The sequence below is a fragment of the Trachurus trachurus genome (genome assembly GCF_905171665.1).
Source record: "Trachurus trachurus genome assembly, chromosome: 12".
In the NCBI taxonomy this organism is placed as follows: domain Eukaryota; kingdom Metazoa; phylum Chordata; class Actinopteri; order Carangiformes; family Carangidae; genus Trachurus; species Trachurus trachurus.
Genome location: NC_139908.1, coordinates 22,739,270 through 22,757,870, shown reverse-complemented (window position 1 = coordinate 22,757,870; position 18,601 = coordinate 22,739,270). Strand labels below are relative to the sequence as shown.

General features: G+C 41.2%; 1 protein-coding gene across 5 annotated transcripts in view; it reads right to left on the bottom strand.

Annotated features, from left to right (window-relative positions):
* The window catches only part of grin1a (glutamate receptor, ionotropic, N-methyl D-aspartate 1a), a gene marked incomplete at both ends in the record, with an annotated part of 36,680 nt that extends 18,340 nt beyond the window's left edge, over window positions 1–18,340 (bottom strand). For 3 of the 5 annotated variants that reach the window (XM_083983183.1, XM_083983184.1, XM_083983186.1), the window contains 8 exons: window positions 776–920; window positions 1,468–1,642; window positions 2,655–2,776; window positions 4,037–4,134; window positions 4,911–4,973; window positions 12,221–12,397; window positions 15,111–15,245; window positions 18,092–18,340. In XM_083983183.1, coding sequence (XP_083839309.1) covers window positions 776–920; window positions 1,468–1,642; window positions 2,655–2,776; window positions 4,037–4,134; window positions 4,911–4,973; window positions 12,221–12,397; window positions 15,111–15,245; window positions 18,092–18,340 — 1,164 coding nt within the window. The remainder of the gene's footprint in view (window positions 1–775; window positions 921–1,467; window positions 1,643–2,654; window positions 2,777–4,036; window positions 4,135–4,910; window positions 4,974–12,220; window positions 12,398–15,110; window positions 15,246–18,091) is intronic. The other 2 variants (XM_083983185.1, XM_083983187.1) reach the window with 1 other exon arrangement.
* Window positions 18,341–18,601: the final 261 nt, after the last annotated feature.

Sequence of the window (18,601 nt, the reverse complement as noted above, 5' to 3'; positions counted from 1 at the left end):
GAATCCATCTGTTGTAAATTGTATCTCTACTATATGTCCCAATTCATCACAGCAATAAAACAGCTATAAATATTTGACGTCTCCCTTGTTCACTATGATGGACTGATATTGCATGGTGGTAGCTTTGGGGGAACTGTAGTGGGTTTTTTAGCTTAGTTTGTCTCTCTCAGAGACTGAGAGGATTGAGAGTTGTCCTACATGAAGAGTATTCTATAGATGGAAGACACTCATATTTTTTTTTCATTTTTAAAGAAAATTATTTCTGTCCAGACAAGTGTTGCAGGAGTAATCTCCGTCCATACAGTCACACTTCAAAACACAGATTACATGACCATTCATGTACACTGGTCATGTGCATGCCAGAAGCAGATTGTCCACTCTAGCGCTAGTTTGTTGTAGAGTATATGCTAAATTTAACAGCATAACAGTTTCCATGAAAAATGGAAAAAAACAAGGTCATGAAATGTTGTATTTTGTTAATTATGTTGCACTGATAAGAGCCATTAAGGCCTGTTTGTAGCATCATTTCTACAGGACTCTGTTTCTACTGTATCTGCGCAGATTACACAACCCAAAGTCTGTGTGTTGATAGCTAAGAAACGCAAATACATTGGAAAACCTTCAACATATTAGTGGATGTAGCCAATGAATGAATGGATAATTATATTCAGGGTAAGTAGCCAAAAGTACAATCCGTTCAGTGGACACTGAGTATGAAGTAATAAGGGAACGTCCTATAAAACCGCCTCACAGTCGCTCGTGTCTCTCAGTTTACCTGCGTTCCGTTGTAAATCCCAACTTGAACGAGCCGAGCCTTCTGGTAGTTGAGAATACTGTAGTGAGCGTACTTCCTGTCGCCGTCGTCGTTGAATTCAACGCGTCCTGTGAGGCCCTCTGGGTACTTCGATGACATCAGCACCCTGTGGCGAGCAAATAGAGATTATTATTTGAATCAGAGCAGATGTGTTCATGCATGGATACTGTGTGTGATCTAATTAGGAATGCAACACTGCATTCAACTGTGTATCACCCAGGGTAGGGCGCCCCGTTCAGTATGAACCAAACAAAAAACACCAATTTAACCTCTAACCCAGTGTTTTTCAATCTTGGGGTCGGGACCCCATGTGGGGTCGCCCAGAAATTCAAATGGGGTCGCCTGAAATGTCTAATTGATAAAAAAAAAAAATACTGATAAAAATATTTTTTAACTAATTATCATTCTTTTTAAAATTATGATTAAAAACACCACACACAATCTTAAACAACTGTATTCTATACTTTCAGTTTCTCGAACATAAATCGCATTCAAATAAAATGCAGCATATAAAAATATCTGAGCTGGCGCATCTTGCTTGACGGGGTCGCCAGAAATTTGTGATGTCAAAATGGGGTCATGGGCCAAAAAAGGTTGGGAACCACTGCTCTAACATTTACAGAATTAAAAATAAAAACCGAGTAAACGTTTACCGTTTAAAAAGGGGCCCTGTTTTCCAGATGTTGGTGTTGCCCACACATCCTCTCGGAGGTTCTGTGATATTTTCCTTCTCAAAGAGTTCCTGGATGGATTGAGCCACCACAGCCACCGCATCATTGATATGGGCCGACTCATTCTTCCCATTGATGAGCTGGAGGCTGATCACACCTGAGACCAGGCCAACAAGAAAGACAGTCACTGACCGGAGCAAACTTCACCCTCCCTGGATCCTTTTGCAATGCACAGATGAGAAAAAAAACTTATAGGGCCTCCAGTTTAGACATCCTGAATAAAGGTCAGACATCAGTTGCATGATCCATCCTCATTGCCTCTTAGACTCTTGGAGAAAAAACTATCCACATTGTGTCATTTATGAGATGAAGCAGCGGAAATAAATGGATCATTTTTCTGATGTTGCCACTGATGACCTTTTTACAGCATGTTTAAAGAGTCCCTTGAAGTTGGATCTGTCTTTTTGTGGCCCTACCAGTTTCTGCACACTCACACACAACATTATGTGTTGGGGGACCAAACATAAATACCATCAGACCTAACTTTAAACCAACAATCCAACTTCAGCTAAGTTTTCTGATTGCAACCAGGTCCATCAGTCTTGCAGGCTCCTGGAAGAAGCTGCAGTGGAGGTGGAAGAGATGGGACAAGGACAGGACAGGACAAAACAACAGCTCTGGGGTTGGTTGTGCTATAGACAGTGCCTGTGGGGAGGACGCTCAACGTTTGTGACCAGAAAGTGATAAAAAAGTGTGAGAGACTTGTGCAAAAAAGAACCCAGACAGAACGAGGAAGAAGTCTGTTGTATCTTACCAGTCTATCAGTTACCTGTTGCAAAACTCTCCCTTTATAACTCATTAGAAACCAGGGTATTAATACGGCAAAAGAGCACAATGATTTTTTACCTTTGAATAATCCAGGACATACACATTTAAACTGAAAGCCGAGTGCGGACACATTACATTTAAACCTTTAAGCTCACAGTGCTTAAACGTTTAAATGCTCACACAACACACAACATACCATACCACCATACAGTTAATTGTGCGGCGCAAACCACCGTTTAAAACGGTTAATCTCTTTAATCCTGTATGTGTTATGATCGGCCTCAGAGTGAAGCCGGGGGTTAACTCGGGTATTCCCACTGATCTCCGCTGGATGAACGTACCGTCTGGCGCCTCGCTCAGGGCTTTACCCGTCATCTCCCGCTCGCCCACCAGCCACACGTAGCCCGAGCCCGTCATGTTGAGGAATCGGGCAGCCTTGTACACGGCAGCAGCATCTTCTTCACTGGAGTTTACCACGCAGGAAACAGACAGGAGATCATTTTTCTACATCAAAGCACTTTCAGAAGCAATGTCAAGCTGTATTGTCATTGTGGGATGGAAATCTTGCGAGCTGGGTGAGCTGCTTAAGGAGACACCCGATGTGTGGTAACAGGGAATTACAAATTCACAGTAACACAGTAGTATATAACAATAATGATAATAAACTTTACTATATATCAAATATCAAATCATTTAAGATACATAAAACAGTGACCCATTTAATGAGAATAAAATAGAAGTAAAAGTAAAATCCTGTTGCCCATGGTATTTGAAAAACAATATCAAATGGGTGCACCACTGTTTGTCTGAGAGAGATTTTAAAAGAAATTTCAAATTTGTTAAAGAGCCAGCTAACCTGAGGTCCACAGGAAGGCTGTTCCTCAGTATGGGAGGGGAGGGGGGGGGCATTCAATTTATTTTATAAAATGTATTTGGTATAATGCCATCGCAAATCAGAAGCTGTCCCCCGGAGAGAGCATATGCAGTAAAAGCCCACACAAGCGCACACATTACTCAATGAATTAAGTTCACCTGAATGAAGTTGTGGAAGGAATCTCAAGGGAAGGCAATTTGTCTCAGAGCTGAAGTGCTCATGTGTAGGATGTAGGGCGACCCCTCTTACACACTGGATTTTCAGTCCATGATATCATTACAGCTTGCATTGCTATGGCAACTGTGTCGGAGGACTAGTAGAGTTTGACTTTATGGGTGTTTTTAATAAGTCTTTTACTAGAAGGAAGCTTCACCAGACAATGTCCTACTGTCACAAATCAACACTTCTTATTATTACATTTATTCAATTAATTTTGTGAGTTGTTGTATTAATATTTTATCTATTGAGCCCAGATAAATACACTTTGTTGGACATACTGTATATGTTCAGTATCTAGTTCCACTGTAGAGCTCTTCATGTCATTTCAGAGTAGACTAATTTTAGTCTTGAAAGCACAGACAAAAAGCATCACCTTTACAACCAAAGTTATATTATTAATGTTATTTAAGAAAAACAATAACATTTTAACTTACTTGTTATTTGAATAATCATTTTATATTTATCTATATCACATATATGTCTTATAATATGTGAATAAAAGCACATTTATATTGGTGCAGCTAGAAACTGGAGGGCATAGAACTTATCAGACGATCCCGTCCTCTTTGCTTCTTCTGAAAATATGGTAGAAACGTTAGGTTGAGTGTGCGATGGTGGTGGACATCTCACCTGGCCGACAGAATGATGACTCTGGCCTCCAGCTCTTTCGCCTCCAGCAGCAGGGCAGTTAAGTTAGTCTCCTGGCTGAACTGGAGGACTTTCTCTGCCTGTGATCGGGGCATAAGAAAGGTCAAGCCAGCTACTTTTCCCCACCTCAGACACCATGCTGCCTTTTACCTGCTTGATTTGAGCTTGGCCGATTTTGTTTGAAAACGGGAGACAGAGATAAAAAAGGAAAGCGATCCAGGGGAACCGGCTGAACTAAAAAAAAAAAAAAAAAAAAAAAAAAAAGCTTGAAGGGAAAAAAAAACTTTTGCATTTGTTTGCATGCAAACTGAGGGTTATCAAGGCTCCAAAGAAGGACGTGCATGTGTTAGGTAGGGGGAAGAAGAAGGTCAATGCAACCAGTAACTAAAAACGGGTGAAGGGGGGTGAGGGGGACGTTTTCCCCCAACAAAAAGACTGCTGAAAACTAGGGAAGTGCTACAGAACAGGAGGAAGTAGCATCTGGGAAACGGTTTTCTCCCACACTACCGGTTCTCCACAAAGGAATGGACTTGCAAACTCTTTTGTGTGTGTGTGTGTGTGTGGTCTGAGTACATGCATTCCTTTATTGAAGGAGAAAATGAAAATGATAAAAGCGAGGCGCTGTTCATTGATCTCTTTTTTTTTTTTTCTGTAATGACCGAAAATTATAGATTTTTCATAACAAAACCATTCTTCATTTAAATCATAGGGAAATGTCTCAAAGTAAAAAATTAAAGAAAACACGTGCTACCAAGAGAAGGACATTTCTGGGTCGGCTGGTGACTGGTTTGGGCTGGTTTCTAGTTGCTACGATTGGAAAGTTGGTGGGCGGCGTGCATTGACCATGCAAATATACCTTAGGTCCTCGCTTGTTGTCATAGGACAGTTGGTCGAGGTTTTCATAGTTCCTTTTTTTATTCTGATGAGTAATGTGCACAGAGAAAATATGCAGACACAGAAAAATATTATAAACAGTTGAAAATGGAGGGCAGTAAAGCATTCCAACAAATCTCCACTTTTCTGCTTCAAATTGGGATCTTTAACAGAGGGGCTTGCAAAGAACATCAGAGATGACCACACATGCTGAAATAAGTTAAAAAATCCTAAAAATATAAAGTACTACTGTGAACTATTCACTACAGTTGATGCATCAACAGTCAGAAATGATTCGACGATTCACCTGCTTCAACCAGCTCTAAAAAACAATTGGATTAGATGCTTTGTCACATCTGTTAATGTATCATTTCACAAACATGACGACCATCAAGAGAGATCTGATAATCAAAACTTAAACCATTAAGTCCGAAATGAAATGACATCATCTGGCCCCCTAAAGATTAAGATGACAAGCTCATTAAAAGTTGCAAAACAGTATAGCAAAAAACTGCCAAAGTACTCAACCATCTGCTGAGGTGACTTCTTTTTCTTTCTTTCTTTGGCCTCAATTCAGAAGCTGCTGCTAGTTCTTTATACTGTATAGTCTATAATTTATCTGAGCAAGACCATAAAACTGATCTACAGTGTAATCTCTATGGTTTTATTTTTAATAATCATCATGTTGTCATGGTCATAGAGCATCCAAACGTAAAACATAGCTATTGAGCTTAAATTACACAAGCCAACAGTTCACATCAGTTTCTTTTATTACTCTTATGTCACAATATCCTGCAAACAGTCTAAAGCGAGTTCCAGTTCAATATTACAGACTAATTCTGCTGTATACTGGTCTTGAGGACAGATAAAGTGTGTCCACAGTGGAAAAGTAACAGTTGACTATACTTTACTACTATTCCTGGGTTTTAATGTATTCTTTGCTCACAGCTGTTGAAAAATGTGTACTGTGGTGACACAGCTCCAGGAAGATCTCAGACTCAGAAAACAAAAAATACATATTAAATCTTACATAGTCTGTAGTAACAGCTTAAATAATATAGTACAGTAGAAAGCAGTGATTCCAAACCTGTGGGCTGTGAATGTATATAGTAAGTGGTCTGACACACAATTTGAAAAGCAGTGCAATTTTGGTGAAAATACTGTATGTATTAATATTTTTTTATCCTATTTATCATTGTCGTAAACCAAGGGCAGGAACTTTAATGTTTTTGCTTTTATTATCTCAAGTCGATTGGATGCTGAAGGATTATATCCAAAAATTGGAGAAAAAAGAAAAAAGAGTAAAGAATATCCAAATTAAAAAAAAGAAGGAGAGAGAGTGATCTCTCCCCTGTCAAACAAAAAAAAGGAAACTGAGCTTCCATTGCATCCAGTTCAGTCCTGAATATTCCATCAGTATCATTTAATGAAAAAGTGTTCAGAAATAAAAAGCATTTATTTGGTGTCTGTATTGTTAGTCATCTACATCTTTGAGATTTTCATGTGTGCTGTGATTTGGAAAAGGTTTGGAACCACTGACATGACGATTACTAAGTGTTAATACATCTACTATGTAATGTGTTAGAGACAGACTCTTAACTCAGACACCTGAGGTGTCACCTTGTGGATGTCAGTCCTGTTCTGGAGCCACTCAGGAGTCCTGCCTCAGACAGGGAGCCATTTTGCAGGGAAATACATCTTTCTGCTTCACAGAATTCCTTGCACAGCTGCTTCACTTCACAGTTCACACCTCAGTGCACTCTGGGCCTGATGCCCTCCATTCACAAGGCCCTGCATCACTTCAATATTCAGGCTGACAAGAAAATTCACAATAAATATAGTATAGAGCAGGAAGTCCACTTACATCAACTGAGAGCTTTTAAAGCCTGAAGCTACTGAGATCTTTTTGTTAGGCATATACGTTAGAGTTATTGATATTAAACATGGAGACGTAATTGTCATAGGCGCCTAAGCAATGGAGCAGGTGGAGTAAATGGATTCCTATTATTCAATTAGCGGAACAAAGTTGTAGTTCTGCTACCAAACTTTTTGTCTCTATAGAACAATGTAACTACTTATCATGCGGTGCATGCAGTCAGCTGATTATATCTGAGCAGCCATCAGTGATCTGTACCATTTACAGCATCTGATAAAGCAAAGTAAGTCAGTATAAACTCAGCTGAGCTACAAGGCTTGGACCATGTCATGTCCACATCATCTGCTTTCAGCACCTCATCTGTTTGTGTTTCCACTCTGTGCTCACATACAGGATTTGAATACAGATGAGTTCTCCATAAAGCTGTTCTCATTTACAGCTCTTTATGTTTCTGTTGTCACAAAACAGAACAATTATGAAATAGTAACTGAAACGTGACCCATTAAAACTACATGTCAATTCCGAGCTGTTACTAAAATCCAGATTTTACAGTCGCGACATCATCTGACAAAATCACCAAATACAAAAGTTTTACTGAGATTTCAGCTACCGTAAAACGATCTGTGACATCACTCACCACATAAACATCCGGCTTCTGAGATGACTGTTGCAGCAGCAGCAGCACATGAACCTCAGTGAACACTGAATTAACCTGATTCACTACATACAAGCTTTATTTCAGCTACATGTAGCATTATACTGTTGTTGAGTTGCCAACTCAGTTTATTTAGCCTTTCTGCCTAAATTTGACCTTTTCTGGGCAATGACCCCCAAACACCACAATTACATACCTTTCCGAGTTTGTTCCACCATGTTTAAACATAACCAGGTGTCCATGACATGTGCTTATTTACAATATTTATCTAAGGTGGGGCTACATTTATTCAACTAATTCCACTTCTACACTAAGATCAATGATAAAACAAACCTGCATGAAACAGATATCTACGAGATGAGAAATGGACTATGGGAAATATGACGTACAAGTACAAGAATACAGACTGATATTTGCAAAGATATATTCAACAAGAATTTCAAGCAAGTGTAACTATATATAATATACATCTCCTTGGTGTTTGTTAAATGTATGTTTGTATGTATGTATGTGTCAAATAAAAAAATAAGTTAAAAAAAAAAAAGAAACAGATATCTACACATTTTGTACACATTTCATTTTGTCACTCATATTGCTGTAATCACTTTGTAAATATCGAGTATCTTCCATTCAGATTGTCATAAACATCATAAAAAGAGAGTTTCTGTATCTGCAGCTTGTAGGAATACTCAGTGTGTATCTTCCAGCAGCGATGCAAAGAACAAAAACCCTCCCTTTGTCTTCTTCCCTTAAGAGTTTTTCTGGGCGATCTATTTTTGTATCCTGAGTTAGGCATTAATATTTCATGTTGTGTTGGCCACATTTGCACTCTGACTAAGTCCACTGTGTCCAGAGCTTCTTTGCTGCTGGTGACAGTGATCCCCCCGCGACCTCATTTGCGACTTCGCTAATGACTTGCCATGAAGCTAAAAATAATGTCAATCTACTGAGTTCATGCAGCACATCGGAGTGCTTATCAAGAATAACACCCTTCTCCTTTAATTAGAGCATAATGTGTCAAGCTGTAAACCGCCACATCCAAACTAACATCTTCCACCGTCACCTGAGAGAGTTAAAGCTATTATGCATTTACAGTTTAGGTGTTTAGCCGACACTGTCATCCAAACAATACACAGTTAGAGCTGGAACAGTTTTCACTATCCTGCTCCTGGTGAGACAAACATGGGATGGCAGGCAAAAAAAAATAAAAATAGAGGTAACTACAACGCATAGCAACTTAAACACCAGAAAGAAATCTGACTGCAGTCTTCTTTTTCATCTAAAAAGGTGCAACTTTCATGTTTACTGTGCCAATAATCAAATCAACACCAACATCCTCATATCTCTCAAGCATTTTAGGGTTGTACACCAAATTGAGATGGCAATTGATCAAAAATGCTGAAGAAATCCAACAAACAGACCAAAACCAACAATGTGTAAATTCATCTATCAATACTTTACAACGTCTCCACCCTTTCTGTGGCTCTGAGCCCCAGGCCCATTTGTCTCTACGACGTTCGAGACATAAATCTGTAAAACTGACTCAAAATATGTATTGTTTTGTGTTCCTGATGCTGTTGTTTTTTAGGAAATGATATCAAATGGCAGTAAACAGGCATTTGTTGGGTACAAATGTAAACTTGTAGTTCTCCCATCATTCAATAACCAATTATGGACATGCTTTTAGAAATTCTTGCAAAAATCTAATACAGAAACTTCAGTCGTTAACAGAAGCTACTGTGGCAGCTACATATTCTTCATGGGTTATTCTCTACATGCTTTAAGCTGAATTCAGGCAGTGTGTCCCATTCTTCCTGGCAATCCTCTCCAGCTCCATCAGACTGGATGAGATGTGTCTGTGAGCTGCCACAGATATTCTATGAGGTTTAAGTCTAGGCCACTCAAGGACAGACACAGACTTGTCCTGAAGCTGTTCTGACTCTATGCTTTGTATCACTGTGGTGCTCTTACCACAGTCTCAGGTCCTGTGTAGCCTACTCTGGACCAGGTTTTATTTAGGACTTCACCTTATTTGACTAAACATTCACCCTGCGTTAACTCCTGACATGTGTCCCTGACTCTGCCACTGAAGCATGATGCAGCCACCACCATGCTACACCGTGGTTGATGTCAAATCAACTGCCGCTATGTTGTATGTCACTGTTATATGTCAAATTAATTGTCACTACAGTATGTTTTATATGTCACTGTTGCCCATGTGTGTCTATATAGTGTTGTCCCCCTCTCCCTTTTGCCCCGTAGGAGAGCTTTCACCTCCTACTAGACCATTGCCTCAATAAGAGCAATTTTGCCTGGTTAAATAAAGGTCAATGAATGAATGAATGAATGAGCTGAGCTGTGCATGCTGGTGTTTAGAGTTCCTCTCAAAGGTTTCAATTTATGGCTCATCACGGCAGAAAAGCCTTGTCCTTGTGCTCTCACAGTCCTTTAAATGACGTTTGGCAAACTCCACCCTGGCTGTCATAGGTCTTTTACTTTAAGTGGCCTCTTTCTAGCTGCTCCTGATTACTACCTGATTGAAGGAGTGCTGCTGAGATGACGATGACAGACACAGAGTAAAACTGGCCCCTGTGCTGAAGGGATCACACAAAAACAGCAGTGATTCTGTAGCTACCTTCGTCTCACTACAAAATGATATTGCAGAGATCCACAGAGAGTTCTTTGGACTAATGGTTTGGTTTTGTGTGAATTGTGGCACCTTATGTGCACAGGTTTGTGCCTCTCTGGACTATTTCTATCCAATCAATTCAGTCTGACACAGGTGGACTCCAGTCACAGCCCAAGGACAATTAAAGCAAACAGAATTTTCTTTTTTCTTTTTTTTTCAAAATAAAACCTTTCATTGCCAGAGGAACTGCAGAGCTGCTCAGCTCCCTCTTACCCTGCCAGAAAATGTTTCTCTTCTGGAAGAATTCAACCGCTACAAAGACGTTAGTGAAATAATAAAACGTGAAATCTAATTTCGCTGTCTAAACACTCTTTCCCACTCATCACTCGCTCCAACAGCCACAAATTACAGTCCTACTAGTCAGTACAGTGTGTCCCTGATTATCACGCTACCATGGTAACCTCGGTTTTAGACTTGAGTTAGCCTTGGGGAAAAGTTTCTGATGTTACTGGTGTAAATGAGTCTTTTATTTTCTTGCAGCATTAGACTGAAGTGAGTGAAGCTAATAATTCAGACTAGTACAGACCAGTTTGAAATATCTTTGTGTAACCACAGCAAAGAGGCTGAATACTTTCTATATTTTTTTCTATATTTGAAAACATTTGAAAAACATCACATTCAGATTGTGGGTTATTGAGCGTAGACTGATGGGCTATGTCATCCATTTAAAATCAAATCTAGGACAGAAGTATATGTGGTGGGGTCTGACTACTTCCTGAGGCCCCTGGATCAGACTTTGCGTACTACACAGATGCTGTAGTTTTGCTCTTTTCGTGGGATGATAACCTTTTAAAGGGCTTCAGTTCAATTGTTGCAGTTCACATTTGGGGAGATTTTCAAATTAATCCTTCTCCGAATCACAAAACTGCTTGAGCTGGCCCTGCAGTCCCAACTAACTATGTAGCTACACGATTAGAGAGTTGAGGCAACTTCTCTGAGCATTATGGGATTGAATGGGCTGCACAGATGGGTTCATTCTAAGATCCAAACTCAGATTATCCAAAAACCAAAAAAAGAACTTCCCGGATTCAATTTCTCCTCTGCAGTGCGGGATATGAGTCACCACTCGGTGATTTGACTGTGAGAGTAATTATTTTAACTGTGTGGATGCAGATGCATGATTCAATGTGATTGATTCAAATGTTTGAAATGTTTTTCTAGCCGTGGCTTTTGATCAATACTGATCCCACTCACTTACTTTAAGCAGCTTGCGCTTTAACTGTAGCTGCCTCCTGCGAATTACCTCGGGTGTGTGTCACATTCAGCGTCTCCTCATCTTCTGATTTAATTAAATCTCTGAATCAGGACTCATTTCATCCAGGCGCACAATTACAGCAATGAGCCCCGGAGAGCGACAAGCATGACAGAGTATAAAGGAAAAGCATATCCCGAGGTAATTTCATCTTATTAAATGAATGGATGAAATGGATAGCACTTGTTTTTTCCCTCTCTGTCTCTCCCTCTCTCGGTGTTCCTAAAGGGCGCACATCATCATCGCAGTCTCAAGTCTGTTTTGGCTCAAAGAAGATCAGCATTTCACTGACCCACATACACAGCTCAGAGCTACACTTAAAATGGATGCATCAGCGCTATCTGAAAAGGCGAAAAACATCTCGAGAACATGACTGAGCGGGGTGCAATAAACACAAGCCCTCTGTGTCCAATAATGAGAGCAGAGAAACACCTGACTCCTACCACGGGCCCCGAGAAAACGGCTCAACACTTCACTCTGTGATGGTTTGCAAAGCCCCACGTTAAAGTCCACTATTTGGCTCCCACTGTGGATAGACACAGGATAATTTGGACTATGGCGAAAAGCAACGTGAAGATGAGCAAATAAACATACAAACTTTTGTCAGATTAGACCACATTAGACGCTGTTGATGTCTCTAGGCATGTTAGCCAATGTTTACACAATGGTGAGAAAGAGATGTAGCCACATAACAGAAAGGAAAACAGTTACATACATAGAAGACCTTTTGAGGTTTTAAAAAAACCTTACACACTCGCACGCTCATGCTCACACACTCTGTGGGGGGAGGGTGGGAGCCCCAGGGAGCTGGAGCGTCTCACCTTTGTCTCTCTCTCCTCCAGGAGAGTCTCGAGCCTCTTCTGAGCCGCCCGCCCCTCGTGGTCGTCGCTCACTATCAGGATGATGTGGTTCCAGTTGAACTCGCGCATCAGGTCGAACCACACGTGCGCCTGGTGGGAGTAGGGAGGGACTGTCCGCAGAAAGGACAGGTGGATACTCTGAGGAGGAGGAGGAGGCCGGAAAAGAAGGGGTTAACAGCAACGTAACTTTTAATCAATGACTCATCTCATGCAGCACAGAAATTAGGGACAAATCCTCTCATGAGGGCAGACTGTGGCCTTTTTAAAGGTTACTTAAGCCTTCGCATGCAATACTGTTGTAATTGTGTTACATAAGTTTTAGCCAGATAACATGCGGACAACACTGACTCCTGGGGCTGTTGTGATTTGAGCAAGGCTCCATTAGCTCCACTGAATGTCCACTGAAATCTTACACATGAAGATTGTTCGTTTCAATGACGACAAAGGCCTCCTAACTTTAAAGGAGCGATTTGTACATTTTGCTATTGCTACATAGGGGAGCGTACCTATGTTCCCCAATCGGGGAATATAGGACCCTCTTTTTGAAAAAGGGTCCTATGTTCCCCGCTGTTGTTGGTCGATGGACTCTCTCTACTTATCTGGGCTCTCTCTCTCTATCTGGCCTCTACCTGGTCTTTATACTAAACTTAACCAACTCCTTTCTTCATTGCCTAAACCCAACCAATGGGGAAATTCCACTTCTCACTCAGAGTCACAACTCAACTTCTCACTCAAAAATAGGCAAAAATCTGCAAAGTCACAACTCCTCTTCCAGGTATGGATACAAAAACTGCATGTTCCCCGGGTCATTTTGGGGAAAAGCGGGGAACATAGGACCCTTTTTCTAAAAAAGGGTCCTATGTTCCCCGGTCCGGACACAGCGGGGAACATAGGACCCTTTTTCTAAAAAAGGGTCGTATGTTACCTGGTCCGGACACAGCGGGGAACATAGGACCCGGGGAACATAGGGATGATCCCCTACATAGCCGACATGAACATTAAAAACTGTTTATTTGAAAGTTTAGAAGACAAGTTGTAAGGTTAATCATCAAACTTCAGTCATTTACTTTCCTCATCTTTCTGTTTCTCACACCAAAGTCAGCTAGCTGTGGTGTGGCTGGTGGACTCAAGAGTATAGCGTCACCTATTGAGCTAATTTAGCTAATACGTGGTTCATTGTCTGCTGGTTTGGGTTGATTTCGGGTGAGGGCTAATGTTAAATCAGTTGATGCTATGCTATCTTTATCTATCTGAGGCAGCAAAACTCATCCGACAACTGAAAAGTCACGTCAGTCTTTGATAGTGAGACACTGCAGCATCCAGGCTGCCCTGAAGATACAGTACAGCGCTTCTCAGAGGACACATAACCTCTTGTATTGGAAACACAATGAAGCTCTTGGCAAGACTGAACAACTGTTATGCTGTGTTCGAGACAACTCCAAACCCAGGATTTTCCGACCTCCTACTTGAAAAAGTGCATTCGAACGCCATCCGATGTCGGAGCTCCCGCTCGAGAAAGTCGGAGAAAAAAAGAACTACCCACTTATCCAAGAATCAGTTGTCTGATGTCACACAACAATCTGCGTCAGTGCAGAACCACAGTGCCAATGGAAAAACATCAATTATAATGCATCTTTAATGCCAAAATACATTCAAACTTACGCTTACAGATTAGTGATGTTGTGGAAAACAATAATGTTATTGATTACTCTGGCGTGGTGCGTCTTGAACGCTTTGGAGTTTTCAACAGGGAAATTACGAGTTCTGAGTTATCTCGAACGCACCATTAGGCTAGTGCTAATGTTAGCTATGTAGCTGAAACAAATGTTGCAAATAGCTTCTTTAAAGCCATACTGTAGTAGGCTACTTTTAACACAGATCATTTCTCTACACCAGACCATGATGTTTCCCCAACCCTCACCGAGTTATTTCTGCATCTTAAATCATAGCCATAGCAACGTCACATCGTGTAACAGTGATAAAGGCTAATTGAACAGTGCAGACAAATTGCTTCATTATAATCAGGGAAGGTTACACGAACAAAGTCTATTCTTTAATTTGAAGGATTTTTTTTCTGAGGGCTTGAGTGGCCTGAATTGAGCCCTGACCTTGTTTCCCTCCCACACCCTCTGCATGAACTGGAACGCCGACTGTGATCCAGGCCTTATCAGCCAACATCAGTGTTGGACCTCACTAATGCTGCCGTGGCTGAATGGGAACAAATCTCTCGCAGCTCGATTCTCAAATCCCGTCTTCAGCAAAGTGTGGACGACCATGTAATGTACTTTTCTAACTATATACTGACAGCACATATACTAAAAGCTGAAATGCTTGAAGTGGAATTTCTTCTAAAAAAAGTGACACCATGTTAATGATAAAAAAAAATTCTTTAACAAATGTCAAATTTAATCTTTATTGGACAAACATCCTTTAAAGAAGCATTAAAATGCTTTCATCATCCTTTACTCCATGCAGAGACACGCTGATCTCTGGATTTAATGCCTCTGATGTCCTTTCATTTGTGAGATTAGCTCAGATGTCGCTTAACAGACTTTAAATTGAGTCTTTGGCATTTTATTTATGTGATTGCTTTAAAGTTTTATTTTAGTGGTTTCACTTCATAAAAACATTACTCAGGTCAGAGGCATTATTAATGATGTTCTTTCAATTTTCAGCTGGAAACCCATTTAATCACAGCTCCCCTAATGGACAGTGATGGGACGTTTAATCTGAGAAGCTTTTGAAGCTGCCCCAGGGGAGCTCCTTACTCCACTCTCTGTTCACTCCCTTCCTGTTTTCTTCTCTCTCTTTCTCTCTGTCTCTCTTTACATCTCTCTCATCCATCACTCACCTTGTCTGAGTAGATGGACATGCGGGTGGTGAGGCCGACCACGGGGATGCGGTAGAAGCCTGCAGTGTAGGAGACAGGCGTTGGAGTGAGGTGGTCATTGGACTGGGGAGGGTGACTCACCAGGATAGCATAGACCTGCAGAGACACCAAAGAAGAACACTTTGTCACTCTGGCACAGGCATTCATACAAAGTGTTAATACCAGTAATCGTGGAATAAGCACGTACAAGCATCCATTTTGAATACACCACAGGCTTTTTCCTCTTTCTTCAGTTGTCTTTTTTTTACATTTAGTTGTGTAATTCTACCATACATCATGCCAAGGACTAAAGCATACCTTGCAAAAAACATCATCATTACACAGGATATGTTTAAGTAACACAGAGAAGGGCTGCATATCTAAATTCTTACAATGCAAACATCATGGACCTGCAAGAGAAAGACTCAATCTGTATGAAACTGTTCCTGCACTTACTGCAGGAAACAATGCGTTCCACTCAGCTGTGTTAAGCCTTTGCTATCCTGGCTGGTTATAAGAATAACAATATGAACATTATTAGATAAACCTTTTATAAAGTATACTTTATAATAGGTTTATATAATAATAAAGTATACTTTATAATAGGTTTATATAATAATAAAGTATACTTTATAATAGGTTTATCTAATAATGTTGTAGAAAAACATGTTTCAGCATTAAGCTTTCATCAGTTGAGTAACCTGCTTAAGTGAAAAGTTAAGCCTTTGCTATCCTGGCTTATAAGAATAACAATATGAACATTATTAGATAAACCTTTTATAAACTATACTTTATAATAGGTTTATCTAATAATAAAGTATACTTTATAAAAGGTTTATCTAATAATGTTGTAGAAAAACATGTTTCAGCATTAAGCTTTCATCAGTTGAGTAACCTGCTTAAGTGAAAAAGTGAGCCATAGACCCGTTAGGCCTCCTGTGGTCCTCATCTTAGTTTGGTGACTGAATAAATGCAAATTTATTTACAACCTTTTATAGATGTTTTTACAATAAATCTAACATACAAATCGCCTCACTGTATCTCAGCTCTGGGGCAGTCGTCTTCCTTCAGCTTTGGCTGAAACATCTCTTTTTCTGCCTTCAGATAAATTAAACATGTGTGTAGTGTGTACTTTAAATACACTATAGGCTTTCAGCAGGTGCAGCGAGCGGTCGGTTTAAAATACTGCATAGCAGGTTAAAAATAACACTTATGAACTGCAAACATCTTTATGAGTTGAAGTCAGGGATAAACTCATAACAGAGAAACAGAGGAGCGAATAAAAATCGTTCTCTTTGTCACTGTGTGGGCAGACTGATATTAATCTGTGGCTGCTTGGTTTAGTCTTATTCCTGCATGAAACAAACCCAAAGGCGAAGTTGCGTGTGCCTCAGTCAAAGCTGGGCCGTTGGAGATGCCACAGAGATGTGAAGGAGGGGGAATGAAGTTGGCGTGGCTGTGCAGGCATGGATTATTGGATATGAGTGGTCCGTATGGTTGGGTCAAAAATGAGGTCTATTTTCCAAGGACTGCTCCCAGGCATCTCCTCCTCCATCTGCCACAGACTTTCCCTCTCAGTGACTGTTCTCGCCTACGAGCCTCAGTCTCATCTGATGCAACCTACCATACACTTCCTGACCAAATTAGGTTTGATTATGTTTCATTTACAAAAAGGTGTGTGTGTGTGTTTGTGGTGAGATGAACCGTGGTTGGTGTAATTTGCACAGCCTGAACGGGTGGATTGCACTCTCATGCTTAGGGTGGCAGAAGACTGGATGCGACAGTATTATTCTCCAAGCCTGTATCAATTAGAGTCTTTACACTTAGCAGAGGACCGAGGACATGAAAGCAACACTGAAGCTGTGGGCGTGTTTTTTTTTTTTTTTTGCATGAAGTTTAATTATGTGTGTAGGAGGAACAGGAGTGAGAGCAAAGCGCCTTGACACGCTGTGACATAATGTTGGCGCTTTTTAAAAAGGCCATGTAGATCATCACATGAGAGGACGGTCGGTGCGTTTGAGTATGCATCAGTGTTTTAACTATTCTCAAAGGGGCATACGCACCATGCATTACTTATGACATAGGTTTGTTTTTCAGATCTGCAGCACATATGGTTGAAATGTTTACGCCTGTGTGGTTGACAGGAAACTCTTCCCCTGGAAAATCTGCATTCAGGCTCTGGTTTTATCTCACTGCAGCAAAACAGTTTTTCCCCCCCATGTTAACACTGACTGGATCATATCATACAAACTGCAGTTGACTGAGTGATCCACGCCTAAAGGCCGGCGTGCAGAAAACTGCTTGCTCAATCCATCCTCAGCCTCCTCCTCATGCCAAAACGCTATCACGCATCACACGCACATTGGACCCCAAGTTGTTAATTGTAAATGACGTATTTAGCATTTTCACCCCTCACTGGCTCCTTTTGCAGTTCACTGGTCTGCAGATGTGTGTCCTGAAATGCACAGTTGCCCTCTCATCTGAAACAATGCCCCAAACCAAAGCCTATTTTTGGCTGTCTGTAAAGCAGAAGGGTCCGTGGGGAGTTGACAGGATTTCAGCTGCACTCACAGTGGATTAATTTGGGGGGTTTAAGTGTAGCATTAGATGCCAAATTGGACAAATGGCAGGTCTGTAATAATAGATTGGCTGCTCTCTGTGTGTGTTTTCATACATGTGATTAAATGGTCATGCTGAGTGGACAAACAAACAACCGTTTTGTCTGGATACAAGATTGATGACAGTCTAGTCATGGCAATCTGCTCTTATGCATATACTTGACAACTGAGAAACACATCTGATTCATGTATACAGCACCAACTTTCTATGGCAAAGCACAGGGATTGTTCACATACAGATACAAAGTGTATAGCAGCAGATAACACACACTGTGGTAGAAGAGTACGGATCATCTTGGAGCTGTGATTCACAGCAGAGTGGAAGCAGGTGTTTGATGCTCCTACCTGACTGGAGATCAGGTCCTCGCAGACGGACAGAGCCATCTGGATCGCGTTGGGCTTGTGCGTGACGGAGATGGCGGTCAGCTTGAATTTGTCCCTGCCGTAGACCTGGTTGGCCTGGGCCACGGCATCTTTGAAGACCTGCTCGAATTTCTTCTGGCTCAGGACGGCCCCGATGTTCACGATTTTCGGCTCGCAGCCGGCCCGCGCGCAGGAGCACGAGAAGAGCACCGCCAGCAGAAACAGACGCATCGTGTGGACCAACAAACAGCACAGCGCAGCCCGGTAGCTTTTCTCCCCGGTGGCGGGTCGGCTCGACCAGCTTCTGGACGGCAGCACGGCTCAAGCCCAGCTGAAAGCACGGACTGCGGAGACCAGATCCAGATCCAGGTGGGCGTTGTGAGCAAAGGGAGGGCGGCCAGAAGAGGGAAGGAGAAGACTATAGGAAAAAAAATAGGTTGCTTTATGTGCAATGCGGAGGAATGTGCATAAGCACATTAGGGGGACCGGGAA